This window comes from Lissotriton vulgaris, chromosome 7 (assembly GCF_964263255.1).
Source record: "Lissotriton vulgaris chromosome 7, aLisVul1.2, whole genome shotgun sequence".
NCBI classification, from domain to species: domain Eukaryota; kingdom Metazoa; phylum Chordata; class Amphibia; order Caudata; family Salamandridae; genus Lissotriton; species Lissotriton vulgaris.
This window is the reverse complement of record NC_141695.1, coordinates 902,093,459-902,112,888: the sequence shown is the minus strand read 5'-3', so window position 1 is coordinate 902,112,888 and position 19,430 is coordinate 902,093,459. Positions and strand designations below refer to the sequence as shown.

General features: G+C 42.8%; 1 protein-coding gene across 1 annotated transcript in view; it reads right to left on the bottom strand.

Annotated features, from left to right (window-relative positions):
- The window catches only part of MGAT4B (alpha-1,3-mannosyl-glycoprotein 4-beta-N-acetylglucosaminyltransferase B), a 1,389,535-nt gene that overhangs the window by 656,940 nt on the left and 713,165 nt on the right, over nt 1-19,430 (bottom strand). Inside the window, exon 6 of the mRNA XM_086931341.1 lies at nt 11,794-11,907. Coding sequence (XP_086787467.1) covers nt 11,794-11,907 — 114 coding nt within the window. The remainder of the gene's footprint in view (nt 1-11,793; nt 11,908-19,430) is intronic.

Sequence of the window (19,430 nt, the reverse complement as noted above, 5' to 3'; positions counted from 1 at the left end):
TGTACAGAAATGATGGGAGAGTTACAGAAAAAATTCTGTTCAACATTTAAGAAATCCTTTCTTAAACTCGCAGCCCATTTTAACTAACTTTTCACAATCTCATCTCTTCAGTAAGATGTAACCTTTTCTTCACCTGAACCTCAAAGTTAATTCCAATTTTTTTTAGAGTGGCCCTCTCAGAGAGACTGAACTAAGATATAGCCAGTCTTTAACCTTACTGCTTAGGCCATAACCAATTTAGATAAATTCAGGATAGGTTTCAGACACTGCTCGTCAAAATTGTCCCAATTCAACAAGCCACTCAAAAATACATACAAAAACTTAAAGCCCAATTTATATCTTTTTGGTATAGGTACTCCATCGCAATGGCAACGGACCACATATGCAGCCAAGAAAATTATCCGCATGACAGATTTTGATGTGGGAGGATAATAGGTTTGGATACGGTGGTGACTACTTTGTCATACCACAGCCAATCTTTTCTAACGGCCAGACAGAGTAAGGTCAGTCAGAGAAATGGCTGTATGTTCGCCTGCCCAATTACGATGGGCAGACATATAGCCATTTTGTCTTTAAACTGTCAATTACCGCCAGGAAAACCCGGGGGTGAGGGACAGTCATATAGAAATAATGTCCCCCTTGGCATAGGAGATAAATCTCATGGTGAGGGGGGCATTTTCTATTTTATACAGAAAATCCCATTTTGGGATTTAAATTTTGAAAATAAAAAAGAAAACTGTTTGGTCCAGGCCTATGTCCTGCTGATTGAGCCCTGCACCACTTAGTGAAATGCACTGGCATAAACCGCTGTTATGGCAATTTCTGTCAATACATTATAAATGACCACCTGCTTCGTGGACGGTCCCTCCACCACAGGGATAGAGTAGTTTACTTCGTCCCCCTGGCAGAACAATGGGTCATCCGCACCTTTATAAATCGCGCCTAAGTCTGAACCATTGCCTTAAATGCAGTTAGCACTGGTCTAAAATCCGACCCCATCTTCTTACTTTTATCATTTCATAGTAAATTTTCTAACTTAGATTAGAGGAAAAGAGCATAGCAAGGTATCTATAGGAGTCCACTTCGTCAATCTTAGTCTTACTTAGATACCACTGAAAGTCTTTCTTCTGATGCTCTAACATCCATATTTTTGTTTTCTACATTTTTACCACTAACTTATTTTTGGTACAGTAAAAGGCAAATCAATCCAGCTTTCAATGAAGGCCTTTCTGGGTCCAAACCATAATTACAAGATTATCCACATTAAACTGACAGGTTAAATTTCGGTCTCCTATCTTTGGTAAAAACGACCTAGAGCCTGATAGTTCTGCAGGCAATTCTCTTAGGTAAAGTGCAAATAGTGTTAGAGCCAACAAACAGCCTTGTAATAGTCCATCCCTTATATCAAATGCCTCTCAAAAATACAACCATCTTTTTTTAATTCCACTCTTGCCCAGTTACCCGAGTGGAGTTCCTTCAGAATCCATAGCAAACCACTTGAGATTCTTAGCTTTTCTAAGTTATTCCACAAAATCTCTCGGTTTACCAGGTTAAATGCTACCTGGGAATATACAAAAACAACAATACAAATTACACTTAAAGTCAATTATCTTTTTGGCAATTAGCCAAAGACTAAAACAATGATCAGAAAGCCTGTACTTTACCCTCGCCTGTTCGGACTAGGGCTTTCTGATCAGCCCAATCCTTCAACTCCCTCAAAACATTTTCCATAAAGATTTGTCCCCACACCCATCAGGCTAATCAATCTATTCTTCTTTGGATGCGAGGATGACCCTTTTTTTAATGAGTGGGTTTCATAATTGCATTCTTCTGGCTTTCGGGCATCACCCCTGTTAAGGTTATTGCTCTAAATAGCCTATATTTACCTTTACTGTTTTCGCTGGGAGATTATCTGGACCTGCTGCTGTTGTCAGAAAAAGCGCTTCAACTCCCTTTATGGAATTCACCGAACTTCTGGTCAAGAGTTTCTTATCTACCTCATAGTTACCTTGGTAAGGATCCTGTATACCTATTTGCATAAGTGTCTTCTAGATGGTTTATCCACACTAATTCTGACACCATACACTGCTAGCTTGTCCTATTTCCCATACTGGAATGCACCGATCTCAAAAATTTCCTTATTTCTTTAGAAGATATTATTGGTTGCATGTCTTCCCAATTTGAGTGATAGTAGTCCAGTTTTTCTCAACTGTATTTTTATTCACCTGCCGCAAACTACGGCTTTCCCTCTCCATCTGTTCTACCTGCCCTCTTTTCAGCAAGCCTCTCAAGAGTACTCATCTTACTATTTGGCATTCCACATCATACCACCCTTTTTTAAACAATTGCCCTTTAAATTACTTTATAGGTGCCTTATACTATATTCTGCTTTTTGCAATTTCTAACTACTATAATTAACCTATTATACCAATTCACTAACTCAGAATTCTTTAGTTTTTGGACTTCAATCACCCGCTGTACCTGCAAATTTACACGCTGTACTAGCTCTCTCTCTCTCTCTTCTATTCTATTCTAGTAATTACCCTTCTTGGACAAGTAGCATCTGTTATAACTATCTTCTCCCAATCCCTTCATCTAAAGACATGCCTTCATCTTCATCTAAAGACATGCCAGAGATCACTTCCATCTATTGTAAGTACCAGAAATGGAGACAAATTAGAAATACCACATTGGCACAAATATGTAATCAATTGGACATTTTTGTGATCCTCTCCAAAAGGACTGGCCTGCTGGTGCATCCTCTGGAAAACACCCATTTAAATTAACCTGAACTTCTGCGTCACCTCTAGCCATTTCATGTCAAACTTAGAGCAGGCGGTGACCGGAAAGACAGATTTTGTGATATTATTGGGTATTCTGTAATCCGTTATACAGTATATTTTTGGGGCTCGTTTTTCATTAAAATTATCACATAGCATTAGTCCATTGCAATTATGCACAACATTATTCATATCCTTCAAATAATAATATTTTTAGAATTCTTAAACTATGTGTATTCCAGCTCACTACTCTGCTAGGCCATGCAGGAACATGGTATTTCCCTTTTCTATACCACTTAGACCTAACCTCTCCTGTTCTTCTTGGTAAAAGTAATCCTATATATTTTGTACTATTTCTTCCAACTTAGTGTTGTATATCTTATCTGTAATTTCTCATTATACTCTTCTCCATATTGGCCTACCCTAAACTCTTGTTCCACACATCACTAATCTGCTTGTGAAGTAGGGCAGCATTATGAAGCAAGAAGGCAGTGGGAAGGGGACTTTTTATTTCATTATTAGGGATTAATTGCATTGCCCTTTTCATTTAAAACCCCTTCCTCTTTCATTGTAAGGGCTTTCACTAGCTGGGAACGCAATTTCCATCCCTTCCTTAGTTGTTCCGAAGCCAACACAACTTATATGAGCAGACTAAATTGAAGCCAATCTCTTACAATTGCTAAATATTCCCAAAAGGCATTCTCTTTTTAATGGTTTAAGTTTGGAGCTTTATCCTCCTATTAACATATAACCACAAATTCACCATCTCCGCTACTTGATGCCGCCTTACTTTACCCACCGGCTCCCTTCCCTTCTGCCCTCATTCTTTGTGTGCAATGAGATTCCCTTCACTAGGGGTTGATCTGTTAGTCCTTTTTCCATTACTACCTTGCTGCCTTTTCTCAGTCTTGGCTGAAATCATATTTTTTCCTCTAACTTCTATTCCATTGAAATTACCTTACTCTGTCTTCCATCTGGTGCTTAATTTGTAAAAAAAAACATAAGCATCAGGGCTCTCATCAGGATGCCACTGCAGCTTGCACTACACACTGCCCCTCCTATGGCTGCCAATGGCAGTATCAACACAACTACTAATCATCACACTCCTACAAGTGTGACAATTAAGTTTATTCCAGGCCCCCAAAGCTATAGGAATGGCTTGGGTGGCAGTCAATAGTCATTTTGTATGTATATTGAATTAATAAAAAAACTGTTGTTGTGCTTATCTTTGAATTAGTCACAAGCGCCACCATGTGGCAGACAGTAACAGATCCTGGTATTGACAATTAAGTGTCAGTGCTGAACACCAGAAACCACCAGGTCAAATTAAGCACTGCTTCCCTCCCATACCTGATTTGGCTCATTCCTTTCTTTTTTGTGACTTGCCACAAACAATATCCCTCTTTATTGAGAGTACAGCATAAATATTATTTTTCTTCTTCTCTGCATTGATCTTTCTTTCGTACCTCCTCTCCCTAACCTTCTTTTTTAGATATTTAAAAGACCAACCTTTCTTACAAAATATGTGGTCTCCTCTTTTTGGGTAGGCATGGGTTAATGGAAAATAAAGACAATGCTATCTTCATGTAGATTAGACAGGACACCCTTCGTGTGCACCTATACCAGCCTCGCAAGAGCTGGCATACAATAATTAATACTTTTCAACTCGGCGACTATTGTTTTAACAAGATTGCTTGATTTTGTATTGCATCATTATTTAGTGATACCAAATCGAATATCCTGTGTAATGTTCTCTGAATCAATATAAGCGCATCCAACATTGATGAAGAGAGGCAGGCTGATGAGTCTGGGAGTTCTTCATACTCATTTCTATCATTATGACAACCCAGAAGACTCCTGACCCTAACCCAGTAACTAATAGCCCAGCCCTCTCCCCACTTACACAAGAATCCTCATTGAGGGTACCAGCTCTCAGTTCATCTAACTGGTTTATGAGGCACTGCGTCTCTGACACCAGATTAGGGGAAGATGAGAGCTTGGGCCCAGCAAGTCCAAAAGATCAAGACAGGAGGGGATGGATCCATTGGTTTGAGTCACTTTCTGTTGTAGGGGGACCCATTAACTTCCATATGTTCATTTGATCCTTCTGTTTTACTCTAAACCCTTACCTACAAACGTTTTTATGGAAACTGCCATGGTTGATGTGGAGGACAACTGAGTAGAACCAGCAAGACTGTCCTTAGCTGATAATCCACTCTATTTTGGGTTACCTGTAGAACAGCTGAACAAGTCGGGGCCTGGGGGATTATGATGCATCTACCATTACTGATTAAAAATTGCATATCCACATCAACCCCTCTTTTCTTCGAATTTTCCTCTCCCTCTTGGAGTTTTTATTTTAATTTTTAAGTAGACCCTGCTTGCCTTTTCCTGGTTACTGGCATCCTTCACAACCCCCATTATATTCCTTGTGTTGCTCTTACCTTGCAACACAATCACATCTATTGTGGTTTTGAATAGCAATATTTGGACCCATAGAATTGATTTTCCCAAATGTTCAACCATCTCACTAGCCAATATATCAACAACACGGTCTCTGATGTGTTGTGACTTTATAAGGTCCTCCATCTTACTTTACTAGCACTTATCCCTTACAAGATTACAAAGGGGTAACACACTTACGTCACCCTCTCCTATGTTACTTGCAATAGATGTGCGCAGCTGCCACTTCCACCCACAGTGTTATATCCGGAGTCCTGAACCAAGTCAAATGTCCAACTCGGGTATCCCCGCACGGCCACCAGCTGCTGCGTGTGCTCCTCTGCCCTGCCTAACTGCCTCGCTGCCTGCCTCGCTGCCGCTGACCACGCCCCCTCCGCCGAGCGGCGTGGTCCGTGCTCGCCTGCCGGTGTTGCGCTTACTGTTTGTTTATTTCTGCCTTGGTCCTGTTTTCTCCCCTTTGTGCCTGCTGTTATTGTAATATTGTAAATTTGTGCCCGTTTTTGCGTTTTCCTTCCTGTTTGCCCGCCTACCTCGCCGACCTCCGCTCTCCCTCCCCGCTTCCCGCCACCGCCGCTTACCACGCCCCTTTTCCCTTCTGTACCCTCCCCGCTCCCGCCTCCCAGCTGCCCCGCCCACCCGCGCACTTGGCCTTATATGGCGACCGTGCGACGCAGGTGAGTGTGACCCACTTGTGGGACACCCCCGCGCCGCACGGCCACCAGCTGCTGCGTGTGCTCCTCTGCCCTGCCTAACTGCCTCGCTGCCTGCCTCGCTGCCGCTGACCACGCCCCCTCCACCGAGCGGCGTGGTCCGTGCTCGCCTGCCGGTGTTGCGCTTACTGTTTGTTTATTTCTGCCTTGGTCCTGTTTTCTCCCCTTTGTGCCTGCTGTTATTGTAATATTGTAAATTTATGCCCGTTTTTGCGTTTTCCTTCCTGTTTGCCCGCCGACCTCCGCTCTCCCTCCTCGCTTCCCGCCACCGCCACTTACCACGCCCCTTTTCCCTTCTGTACCCTCCCCGCTCCCGCCTCCCAGCTGCCCCGCCCACCCGCGCACTTCGCCTTATATGGCGGCCGTGCGAACGCGCAGCGGGCGCGCCGATTGTGCGCCGAAGGCGCGCCAAAGGTAAGCCCGTCTGCGCCCGTCCGCGACCGGATCGCAACCAGCGCCAGGACCCCTGGCCCACGAAGACCCCGACCGACCCGCCTGACGTACTCCGCCGCCACCCTCATCGCACTCAACACCGGCCGACTCCCAGAATGCCACCAAGCCACACCACGACGCACCCACGGACCTTTCAGCTGCCACGCCTGCAAATTCGGCGCACTGCGTATCCTTATACGCTGATGACTTGCTGATCTACGTCTGTGACGTAACAGGAGATCTAACCCCAATTTGGAATACTTTGCAAGCCTTCGGCGCTATCTCAGGGCTTCGGATCAACTAGGAAAAGTCGACTGTCTACCCGCTCGGTCCCCATCTGGCACCGCACACTGTAACGCTGGGTACCCAATCGTTGCATTGGAGCGGAGCAGCCCCCCGATACCTGGGGGTGCGCCTGTACCAATCCCCGGCGGACTTGTACGAAGGCAATCACCGCAAGGTGGTGGCTGGTCTACGGTCGGCAGTGGCCTTCAGGAAAACTCTGCCCTTGGCACCCTTTGGCTGGGTAGCCCTAGCGAAAATGATAATGGTACCCAGACTGCTTCATCACTTTACCAATCTCCCGGTGATCCCACCCCGGTCTTTTTTCCAGGAACTGGACACCTTGCTCACAACTCACATATGGGGTAACGGCCGGCACAGAGTAGCGCTCAGTAAGTTACAGTTATCCACCACGGAGGGAGGCCTAGGAGCCCCATCATTTGAGTCATACTTCCTGGCAGCACAACTTCAGTGGCTGTCCCACTGGACAGCGGAGCGCAATGTAGTGGAAATTACAAGAGAGGCGGGTAGGATATCCTTCCCGGTCATCAGACGAATGCTCCTACCGGGCACCAAACCGTCCCGCACCCACCCGATCCAGGTATCCATAGCACACAAGTGTATGATGCATATTCACCGACTGTCCAAGGGCAAGCCACTCTACTCCCCACTGCTACCGTTGGTGGGTCTCCCGCGGGGGGAGCGCCACTACACCACCAGGAGATTACAAACCTGGACCGATCACGATGGAACGGAGGTGGAGGCGTTGTTCCAAGACGGACAACTGCGCACCTACAGGCAGCTGATCGAATGGTATGATCTCCCGCGTGGCCAATTCCTTACGCATAGACAGCTCCTAGAGAACACACAACCGTTCTGGAATCTAAGAGAAGGGGAGCCTCCCATACATCCAGTGCTCCATAAAATACTCTGTATGGGAGCCGGCAGACACCTAATAACGTGGCACTATAAGGCCATCAGGGAACTAACTAACTTCTCCCTGGACACCCTGCGACATTCTTGGGAGGACGATGTAGGCAGGGCATTCCACGACCCGGAATGGAAACGCGGCCTGGAATACACTAAAAAAGTGTCCAGGAACGCGAGATTTAAGAACATACAATTCAATATTCTTCACCGGGCCTACCTTACGCCAGACAAACTCCAACGTTACTATCCGGACACACAATTCAACTGCCCGCGATGCAGCCTGCCCGTGGCAAACTTTAAGCATATGTTCTGGGATTGCCCCCCCTACGCCAATACTAGGCCACGATCCACCGAATCCTTCTGGCACTAGTTAACCTACCGCAAATTGAGTCCTGGGAAGTCTTTGCGTATGGATATACAATAGAAAGAAATAGGAGGAACTGCAATGGAAGTTCGCTTCCTTCGCCCTGTTATTGGCAAAAAGGGCCATCGCCATGCATTGGAGGGCCCCCACAGGCCCCCCCCCCCGGAGGCGGCCTGGATAGGAGCGGTGAACAAATGGGGAGCGGCGGAAGAGGAGCTTTTGCGGGATGAGGAAGTAAAGGGAATGCGTAAGAACCCCATATCCCTGGAATTGGCGCAGCTGCTCATACAATTTAAACAAGAAACGACCCCAGAAGACACACCAGAGCCATCTCCCCCTCACACCCCGGTCTCTCCGCGGGACCCCACCCAATCGCCAGTTACATAGGTCCCCCACACACAAGCCGAAACAGTTCGAAAGCTGGCCTCTCTCGGAATTGGGGCCCACTACCCTGGGCGGATTGCCCCCCCCCCCCTTGCCCGGATGCCCCCGGTAGGCTCCCCCCCTATTTTGTTACTTAGCCCACCGACCTCGACGCCCTCCACAAACAGTACCTCATGACCCCTACTGCCCCCCACAAGCGTTATGCACCACTCCTAACACTAGGAAAGGTTTCCCCCACGCTTCCAAGTTTTTAGATACTAGTCGGAACTTCCAAAACAGAAACGCATTCCCTAGTTAGACTCAGTCACGAGGTCACAAGTTCATAACAACTCGCACGGGAATGACAATAACAGATACCTCCGACAGCACGCAATCCCACGACTACGGAATCGAGGGCCCAACTATATTACATCCAACTCCCCAGTTTTACACATCAGCGGACCCTCTGATACCGCTGACCGAGATCACGACTAAATGTTACGGAAGAACACTATATGTACTTCTTTTGATTGCTGTGTAACCCTCTAATGTGTGGAATAATTGGTATTCATTTACTGTATTACCCCCCCTTGGGGGCTTGAAATGTAAAACCTCAATAAAAAAATACATCCAAAAAAAACACACTGCATATTTGTATGTTGATAACTAAATATGGTAAAATCTGACTGCAGTAATTATGTCTAGATATATCACTCAAAACAATTAATTATTGCCTTGAATAAAACAGACAACACTTTTAACTGGGATTTGGATCTGGGTGCTTAAAACCATACCGTATATATCATAAGTCAGATGTTCAAATGGAGAATAAACGCTTAGGCTGTTAGTGTATGCGCATTACAAACCACACATGCAGGTTAAACTCTGTTCTTAATGTTGTACCATCTGTGCGTGTCACAGTTCGTAACACGCAGCTTCAACAGTAAAGCGTTGAACTCTGTACCCTCTGTATACTCTGAGGTTGCATGTACAAGAACATTGTCCTGCGATGAACTCTGTATCCCCCATAACCTTTGAGGCTGCATGAACGCGAAAAGTGTTCTTTTATCTTGTTTCGTGTGTGTGTATCACTGTACGGGAGCCACTAGTAAAGTCATTAAAATGGCTCTGCCCTTGGCACGCTGTTTGTTTGGGTCACAGTTGCCTATTTGGGCCACTCCCCAGAGCAAAATGGCTGCTGACGTGTAATATTACACGAGCCCGAGTCCACACGCTGTATCGCATGTGAATCATCTTGTCTCAAAGCATGCCAGCTGTGGTTCGCGTGAGCGAGCTGACCCAGCAGGATGCCAATGTGAGCAGCGCAGAAAAGAATACTGCACGCACTGAACTCTTGGTGATAAATGTTGGTGCTTGCAAGAGTAATTTTGCCCTAGAGGTTCATAGGTTCTTGCGCTAGTTTAAATTCACGCAATCACGAGGTCCTGCTCTTGCCCTAATTATTCATAGCACATTACGCCTAGCTTAATTTCACCACTACTGGCCTGATAATCTAGTCTTCTGCTCAAATTCAGCTGGTCTTTTTCTTCGAATCAGCAGCTCTCCAAAAAGCTTTCTCCAGGCATATTCAGCATGCCAACACTCAGTACACCCGTAGACTCTGGACTGTGGCAAACTTGTTGCCAAAATTGCAGTAGTGTTGACATCCAAAACATGACAAGATGTTGGTTGTAAGAGAGTTGGTTTATTGGCTACAGTCTCCAACAGCCAGAGGCATCAACTACCAGAGGTAGAATCTTTACTCATTAGTCCTTCACCCTACATTACCTCCTCGTCCTGTCTTCCTCGCCACAGTAATTACCCATGAGCCTCCGGCTCCACACAGAACTCCAAGTATAAAAAAAAAACGCTCTAGTCTCCCTCTCCTTCCTCCAAGATGGCCCCTAGTGGCTCCAGCCAATCCTATAAAGGGATACAGATACAGCCAATCGACCTGTTCTTTTTTTCTGCACTTCTCCAAGTGCTGTGTTCCCTGCTAGTCAGGAGAGTGGGACTGGGGTCTTGCTTTAGCAACCCCTTCTGTCCTTAGGTATCTAGTTGGGGGAAAGTAGTGTTTGTTGTTTTATTAATGTGTATGTTCATGGCGTTTTTATTTGATGTGTTTCAATTGTGATTTTTTTTCCCCCTACTTCTGCCTCTGAGCCTCGTGTCCTGCTTAGCGGACTTTCGTGGCGTTTGTTTGCGGCTGTATTTTTTTTTTCTACCGTTCGGAGGTACGCCTTGAGTCCTGCTCTGCCGCTTCTTTATTTTTTATATTTCCTTGCCGAGCGCGCGTCCTGCTGAGCGGACGTTGCGCGGCCGGGCTGAGTAATGAAGATTACGGGTAAGTAACCGGCCGGGTGGAGTAATGAAGATTACGGGTAAGTAACCGGGGCATTCCACATTTCTAAGCACTAGAAAGTGGAATGTGGTATGAAGAATCCATCACTACACCTTCCAACTCGCAAAGATCACAGTCACAAAACTCACTGGGCAGTTGAGTCAAGGGTGATGTGACAATCACAAGTGCCATCGAAAGAAGGGCACCATAAGCAAGAAGTCAGTTGTGGATGCTGGGATGTGCTCATGGAAAAGTCAGCAACTGTCAGTCAATTATTCGAGGCCGGCAAGCATTAGCTGTCCCTCTGCCTCCTCCTGTGTGTTCAGGCACACAGAGTACAACAGCCGGAAGGAGCTTTTGGCACCTTTTGCAGTAAGATCATCTCACTTATTCCACCTAACATATTTCTGGGCTAATGAGCATTAAGATATTCAAAGGATAGGTGTTCAATTAGATTGTAGTGGGGTAGAGCTGCAAAAGGGTGATGCTACAGTAAGCCAGTTCCCACCACTTCATTTTTTTGTTGTTGTAAATTAGTGTGAATCTAAATATTATGTTTTAAGTGATTTGCAATATTAAGTTTTACAGGCTTCAAGATCCCGCGGATAAGCCTAGTGATTATGAAGAATGATTAATTGAGACCTCAAAACACGGCACTAAAAGAAATTAAGAGAAAAGCAAGAGCTGAAAATGAAAAATACTAGAAACGCAACAGAAAACTGCATAAATAATCTGAAACAGTGATCACATAAGAACACAACTCATAATACAAAAGAAAGGGCAGTAATTCCTGTGAAACCAGAAAAAAAGGGCAGTCAAATGATGGCGTGTAGCAAGACTTTTGGGAAGGTAGGTAAAATCAAGCATCAGTTCTTGGTGGTGTCAGACAGTATAGCAACAAATGTTTATTGCAAAGGGACTTGTATATACACTTTAACTAAATCTTAAACCCTCAACAATTGTGCAATGCAAATCCAAATAAAAATAACCAACAGCAAGACCAGAAACTATTTAAGGTCACAGGGAAAAATGTAATTATGATTCTACTCCCTCATACATATGAACTTTCCCGTAATACATTCCCTATGATTATTTTACTGTCTGCTTAAAGAAGCTGTATTGGGTTACCTCACTCTTTCTTTGGGGTCACCGAATGATTCCCGAAGGCGAGAGAAATCTGGGTAGAAATTTGGAGACGGAGAAATAACTTCCAGGAGGCCGGACTGCATTTCATTCGGAAACCTAAAGAAAAACCCGAAAATGAGCTCGGAAATTCGGTTTGTATACCACAGCTTACAATGTTAATAGAATTAAAAATAAATTCATAGTTATTCTGATTCCAAATCATCTCAACACGATGCTCACAACTAGACTCTTCCAAAACACATCATACACAAACATCCACACTTTCAGCAACACCATACCAATAAACAAGACTTATTCAACAAGATACAGAACAGATGAAGATGACTCAATTCAATTCATTGTCTTTATTTGGTCTTCAGAGGCAGATCATAAAAGATACACACAATAAAAGATCATACTACATAAAACACACAAGATGACTCAAACTCCAGTGTGCGAGAATAACCATGGCCAGACCGGCTGCAATGTAGGCTACAGGAGTTGTCTCCTCCTAGTTTAGGGGGCTGCCTTAAAGGGTATTAGGACCAATCCTTTGCTGGTTTATGCCACTACACTGCAGGAGCTCATATTCATCATGATTAGCATCTCTAAAGGTAAGCGTGTTCCTAAGGCTGCGATATGCAGAGCACTTTATCTTATGCAGCTGTTCGCTCTCAGTAACAATGTTTTTTCATGTATGTATTCACTGTCGTCCATGGAGATGCTGATGAAAAACACGAAACAAACTACAAATAAACAATTCACTATTTTTAAAAAAGGTTTTAAAAAATGTACAATGATAACATTCAATGCGGAAGCATTTATTAGAACCAGCATTGCATTTTTTGCATTTAAAACATGATTTAAATATATGGGATTTATAAATCAGTAAGAATGCAAACACATTTCTCCACAGGCCCCTCTGCACAACTCGTGTTCACAATGTGCAGCGCAGTATAAAAATCATCCCACCTGTGTTGCAGAGTGCAACACAGCTCTACCATACATGAGTAGAGTACAGTGGGGTTTAGCTGTGCAGGCTGCTTTAAGCTTAACCTAGCATCCCCTACCACCTTGGCTTCAGAGTGTCTCAATAAAAGACTGGAAAACGCAATACATAATAGCTTACAACAGTAATCAAGCTATCATCCCATGTTAATGCCGCATTAAGACATTTTCTAAACAAGCATTAGCATAATGTAGCAACAAGGTTACCACTGTTTCTTTTTAATTTTACAAAGGGGAAGAATATAAGTTACTTACCTGTAAACTGTGGTTCTGCATTATTGGTGTCTTCAAAGATTCACATGCTTGAATGATTCCCCATCGAAGTGCGAGTTTCACAGTACATTAAAAGCAGTAGGTAATTACTTTAACATTAAAGTTAATAGAGAAAAAACGTTCACTTTAATATCTCGTCCTAGTAATTAGGAATGGTCCAAATTCCAGCCAATCAGACGACAGAACCCTCTAGATCCTTCTCCACAGAGGCTCCAGGCTCTCAGATTTTCGAGCACAAGTGGAATTTAGGCATATAAGAAGAATAACCAGGGGAGCCTCGATGGGAAGGAGGGTGGGTCCCATGTGAGGCTATACACGATTAAAGATACCAATACTGGAGAATCCTAGTTTACTGGTAACTTATTTTCTTCTCCAGTATTGGGGTATATTTCATAGATTCACATGCTTGAATCCGAATAGATAGCAGTAGTATTATAGGTATATATGCTGATATAAGGTATTCAGTAAAAAACATACGTAATCCTGTAAGTAGTAAACTGCATTATAAATACCTATGCATACATATGAATATATATATATATATATATATATATATATATATATATATATATATATATATATATATATATATATATATATATAATATGAAGACATTTGTTTGCATATATGTATTTAGATATAGAAGTGTACATAATGTATACACGATAAAACAAACTTAAATCAATTATGAATCAAGTAAAAGCAATAGTCAAGACATATAGGTGGGAAGAAGAGAGGCTCAATTTATTGAAAAAGATTACAGAGAACTGCTAATCCAACAGCTGTGTCAGCATTACTTGTGGCTTCCAAACAGTAATGCCTTGTAAATGTGTGCCTGCTGGACCAGGTTGCTGCTCTGCAAATCTGTTGTATAGGCACTCTGGCAAAGAGGGCTGTCGAAGAGGAAACAGTTCTCATAGAGTGAGCTTTCACTGTTGAAGATAGTGGTGTGCCTGCTTGCTGATGGCAGAACTGTATAGCTGACGAGATCCAACGTGCTACAGTTTGTTTAGTAACATGATATCCCTTCCTGATGATCCCATATGCCACAAAAAGCTGATCAGTTTTGCGGATGCTGGAGGTCTTCTGCAGATAGAGTTTTATACACCTCTTTAGTTCCAAGGAGTGTGAAGATCTTGTTTGCGGATTTGGGAAAAAAGTTTTCAATAGGACTACTTCATTTAAATGAAAATCCGATGGGTCCTTAAGTATGAAGGTAAGATTGGTACGAAGTATAACAGGGTCTTTTGTAAACTGAAGGAAAGGATGACGAATAGTGAAAGCTTGTATGTCGCTTACCCGTCTAGCTGACATGAGAGTCAGCAGAAGAGACGTTTTCCATGTGATATATTTGAGGTCATCTCTATAAATGGGATCAAATGGTCCTTTCATAAGTTGTGCCAACACAATGTTGAGATGCCAAGGTGGAGGTGGACGCCTTATTTTGTAGTGTAGTTCCTATTTTCTCTATAGGCCCTGCACATTGGAATAACAAACAGCAGTTTAGACGTAGGACTGAGGTCTTCTAGGTCTCTACTGACTATGTTAGACTTAATTTAGGTTTGCACCAGCTAGCTCAGAAGTCATTGGAAACTTTCTTGACTGAATAGGAAGTGATCAGCTTCCCTGGCTCAGACAAGAAGGGATTCAGCTTCCGACAACCGCATAAACATGACAACTTTGCTCCCTCAGAGAGTCTAGTCAATCTCTAGAGTCGTGTGAAACAATAGACAGCTATTTCACTCAGTCAGTTGTGCATATTTAATTTCACCAGGGTGCAGAGAATAGAGAGACGGGCGTTTTCAATAAAAGGTATTATTTATTGAGCAGTCTTCCTTCTCATGCAAGAGAAATGAATTGCCACAATTGCAATACTTATTGTGAAGTAAAGTACGTACAGTAAAAGGAGTATTATGAAATAATACTGTAAAAGCATTGACATGGTTTCTTAGCCATAAGACACTTTAAAATGGATAAATCATATATACATATATACATAGGCTAACATGCTCAACTGATGCTTCTAAAATACGCCTACCCCGGTGTACCTGACCTAAGCCTAATATGTGGGAAGGAGTAAGTAGCAGTTTAAGTTAAGTAGGTTTGTTGCCAAGGATCTGTTCAAGAATTCTCTCTAAGGGTTTAGTCAGCACTGTACCTTGGGAATAGAATGTAGGAGGTCTGGTATCTCCCTCTCAGGATCCGATATCCCAGTCACCCGCAAGGGTAGGCTGGAAACGCCGGAGCTGGATTTTCTCGGCAGGAGAAAAGACAGCGTCTTTCTCAGCGAGTCAAAGAGGAGGGGCAGCATCCGTGGGCTTCTCGCTTCTGCTGGGCTCTCGGAAAGAAGATTAGCTGCTCTGCTCCAGAATCACCACCGTGTGTTTGCTTAAGGCAACGTTGGTATATTTATACCTGAAAGGTGCAGAGTTTGACGTAAGGTTTGGACATAAGACGTCAATAAAGATGTCACTAAAAACTGGCCGTTCTTACAGTGCTCGCAGGAGTTCTATTACAAATCAAAACAAAGTAAGCGGGGCTTTCCCAGGTTGCTGGAGGTTTGGTGTGTTGAAAGAACTCAGTGTGCTCTCTAGGAATCGAAGGAAGTAGCTTCTGCCATGCCTTGGGCTGCAGGGGCGATTTACTGAAATATGGATCTGATTATTATGCCATTATAGGGATATTATTGATTATAGCCGTATAGGGGCACAAAGTCACAATATTGAATCAGGTTCCTAGATAAAACGCATCACCCACTCCACGGTTTTATGTCCATCAATTACTAAAAACTTAAGCAAAAAGATGCATGTGTATTCCAACCCACCCCAAAATACATTTTGCATTCAAAATGGTGTATACGAAATACACGGAACGTTATAGGTACTGTACGTTTTTAAGCAGTGTAATCATTCAAAAGTTGCATATATATTCAGTTGAACGATTTGCGAAAATTACACATGAAATGGCTCTTAATTACAGAAAAGAAGGTCGAGACTATTTCATCACATATAAATGAAATCGCTTGTGAGTGTGCTAGAGGCTATGGTAACATATTGTCCCTAGATTAGCTAAAAATAGAAGCTCTGTTCATTATGAATAGTTCTACTGTAAGCAGAGTGCACATGCCAAAAAAAAGGTTCATATTTTGGAATTTTGGAAAAAATTAATTTCGTTTCAGGGAAAAAATAGTTCCAAATGTTTTCAGTAGCTTTTGTTTTTCAAAGCTGAAGGCCGAGTTCAGAGTTCAGGGGAACGCTGTGTGCCGGTTGGCTTTAAAGTTATCCCTTTGGTTCAGGGGAGAACATGACTTCAGATAGATGTGCAAAATAACAGTCTACAGCTTCAGGTGAAAGTTCGACCATGGTTGAAAAGGCTGTAACCGGGCAGTCGTGAGAATGATTGCTATCATCGATTTCTGAATCAACAATGCTCACAAAAGGTCGTACCTGGGTGATGTTGCTCTCATTTCTTGCTTCACTGCCACCACCTAATCGTAGTGCAGAAGTCTAAATGAATGCCGTCATCAGGATTGGTAACCGCTGGGGACAACACAATGCGTGAGCCGTTACTGGACTTAGCAAAGTATCAACATCCATTGGTACTGCTGATTGTAGTGTAAGACAGGTGTCTAACACGTATTCTTCTCCGCATAGCATACATCGAAGCACAGGTAAGATGCAGTTCTGCCATATAGGTCTGAATGAAAGAAACCAGGTCATGTTCAGATCTCTTAGCCGGGCTAATCCAAGGACTTTAGATATGCGGTCCCGATAGCGTATTGCTAGGATCGTTTCTTCCATTTTTGCTGGAGTCATGTCTGCGTTTTGGCTTGCCATATCGGAGCAGAAGAGTCAAAATAAGATTCCTGCTACGAGTTCCAAAAGTAGTGGTAGGCCACCAAAAACCGAATGGACAAAATTGGGAAAGATGCCCAGGACTGCTTCGAAGGGTGTTAACAGTCCCAAAAAAATTGTCTTAAATACATTCGAGATACCACTGGCATCTGACATATTTAGGATTTGGCTTAGCATTTCTGCGAAATGCACGGGGCAATTAGTTGATGAAAGTGTATGTATCTCTGCCGTTGTCCTTGCAACTTGAAGATCATACGTTTCTTTTGATGACATGATGGACACTGTTGTCTGTAAAAGCACAGACTTCATTCTGCTTAAAGTATCAATTCGTATAGAAGAGATATTCAACTGAGGCCAAATCGTCGCCTCTGAGTCTCCAGGGCCGTTTGGATACAATGCTTGCATACAGCAAGTGACCATGGAACTAACGCTTAAGAGATATGCTTTCCCTGGCACCATGCCACAACAGCTTTGGTCCGTTATTAGAACGTAACTCCCGTTAGAAAGTTGTCTAAAGAATGGCTCTATCTGTGTTGCAGGTGTGCCGTACTGGTGGCATGAAAGGTTATTTGAAGTACCCTCACAGGCCCCATGTAAATTAATACCTTGGCACAGAAGTATACCGCTCAGTGATTGTTTACAATTATTACCACTAAGAAATACATTCTGGTTTTTGTCACTATAACATGTGTGTGTATAAGGTAATTTCCATGATGACTTAATGTACCCTTCAACCAACCTTTCATACTGGCCTGCTGGTATATACTCTTGGCATTTTTTAAATTGGAAAGTTGTTATCGGAATTGTGATAATCCCGTGTATTATCCATTCAATGACAGGTCTTTCTGACATTGTCAATGGTAATCTCTCAAGTTTTTCAATGCTCAGAATCGTATAGTCTGCTCCTTTCTGTGCCAAACTGATTTGTTTATCAGTAAGGTTAAAGATAGAGAACAATGACGTTGTGTTGATTAAACGCCAAGGCACATAGCCTGAACGCAGGTTTTGCAACGTCCAGCCTAGCTGTACAATAGAACGTAATTGGGACTGACTATGTTGTAACATTAGCAAGTCCTGATCTATTATATCTATAGCAGATGATACAATACTGTCCAGTGAATATATTCTGGAGGACAGTCATTAACCCGTTGTCCACAACAGAAAGTGATTTTTCCAAATTAATACAATCAATTTCTCGTATTTTCTCTGCTGTCTCAATTTGAGTCACTTTCCATGCCTCGTTGTAAGCAGCGTATATACTGGCCGCTATGAAACGTTTTTGACGCTGCTTGCGTGGTCCCATTATGAAATCGCGCAAGTCAGCACCATCTTTAAGTAAAGACAAGTGTTGCTTAATTTCTGCCAGTGTGGATGTTTTTAGCCATTCAAGGCATAGTTTCCCTACACTGTATGTTGCTACTATCCCTGGATGTTGTCTCTGGGAGTACCTAGGGTCTGGTCTGGTCTTTTTTAACCACTTCTTCCAATCAGGATGTGTTCTATTTTGATGTAAAATTTTGGATACGTCTATCTCAATATCTGTGGTTTGTGTTATCAGGTATTGCCTTTGGAATAGACAGTTTAAGTCTTTGATTTTGGCTAGGCCAAAACAGGTAGTTTGTTGAATGGTGTCATTCAAGAACATTATTTGTTCTGGTATCATGCAGGCTCGAAATAATGCTTCTAGGCCTTGTACCTGCCATTCTTTTGTACCCAAGATGGTTTTTGTTTCAATGTTGTTTTTCCAGAAATCAAAACCAAATATAATCATTTTTTCATAAAATGTTTCAGAATAGATCAATTTAGTATTTGCCAGCATTGTTTTTATCCCTGTTTTATCTAACAGTTTATAATAAAATGTGTCTGCATCACTTGTGTTAAACCCGGAGAAGTATTGGAATTTCTCATAGAATGTTTTTGAACTGCTTTTAGGTGGAGTTGCACAATGTTCCCATTGATTATATTTAAGAACATTTCTAGGTTGAGCAGATTTATGCAAATAGTGGTCTGCATAGTGGGTATAGCAATACATCTGTTCATAATTCGATGAACCTTGCAAATAATCATGTTCTGTAAATTTTGCTGATAATACTAAATGTGACATCATATTATTTATGCTTTTAAAATCCCAATCATCAGAGAATGTACTTGGTTTTACAAAGTCACTTAATAAAACCTCAAACTGATGAGGATATTTCAAGAGTTTGACCGGTCCATATATTTCGTAATCTGTTTTGTCCCAAACTACCCCGCCGGGTATTGGAATGGCTGTGACATTCACTGATGATAGTTCTCTTTTCTCGATGTGAGATGACTTGTGTGGCTTCAGAACTAAGTTGATGTTCTGACTTGCTGTGTCCATTGTACTGTATTTTCCCTCAATGAATTTTCCCAAACAAAGTACCATGATGAGCCAAAGCAGGAGGAAAAATAACCCTAGCACAATCCAAAATTCTAACCATGGAGAAATGAGATAGGTTTCTTTTAGTTGATGAAAGAGTACTA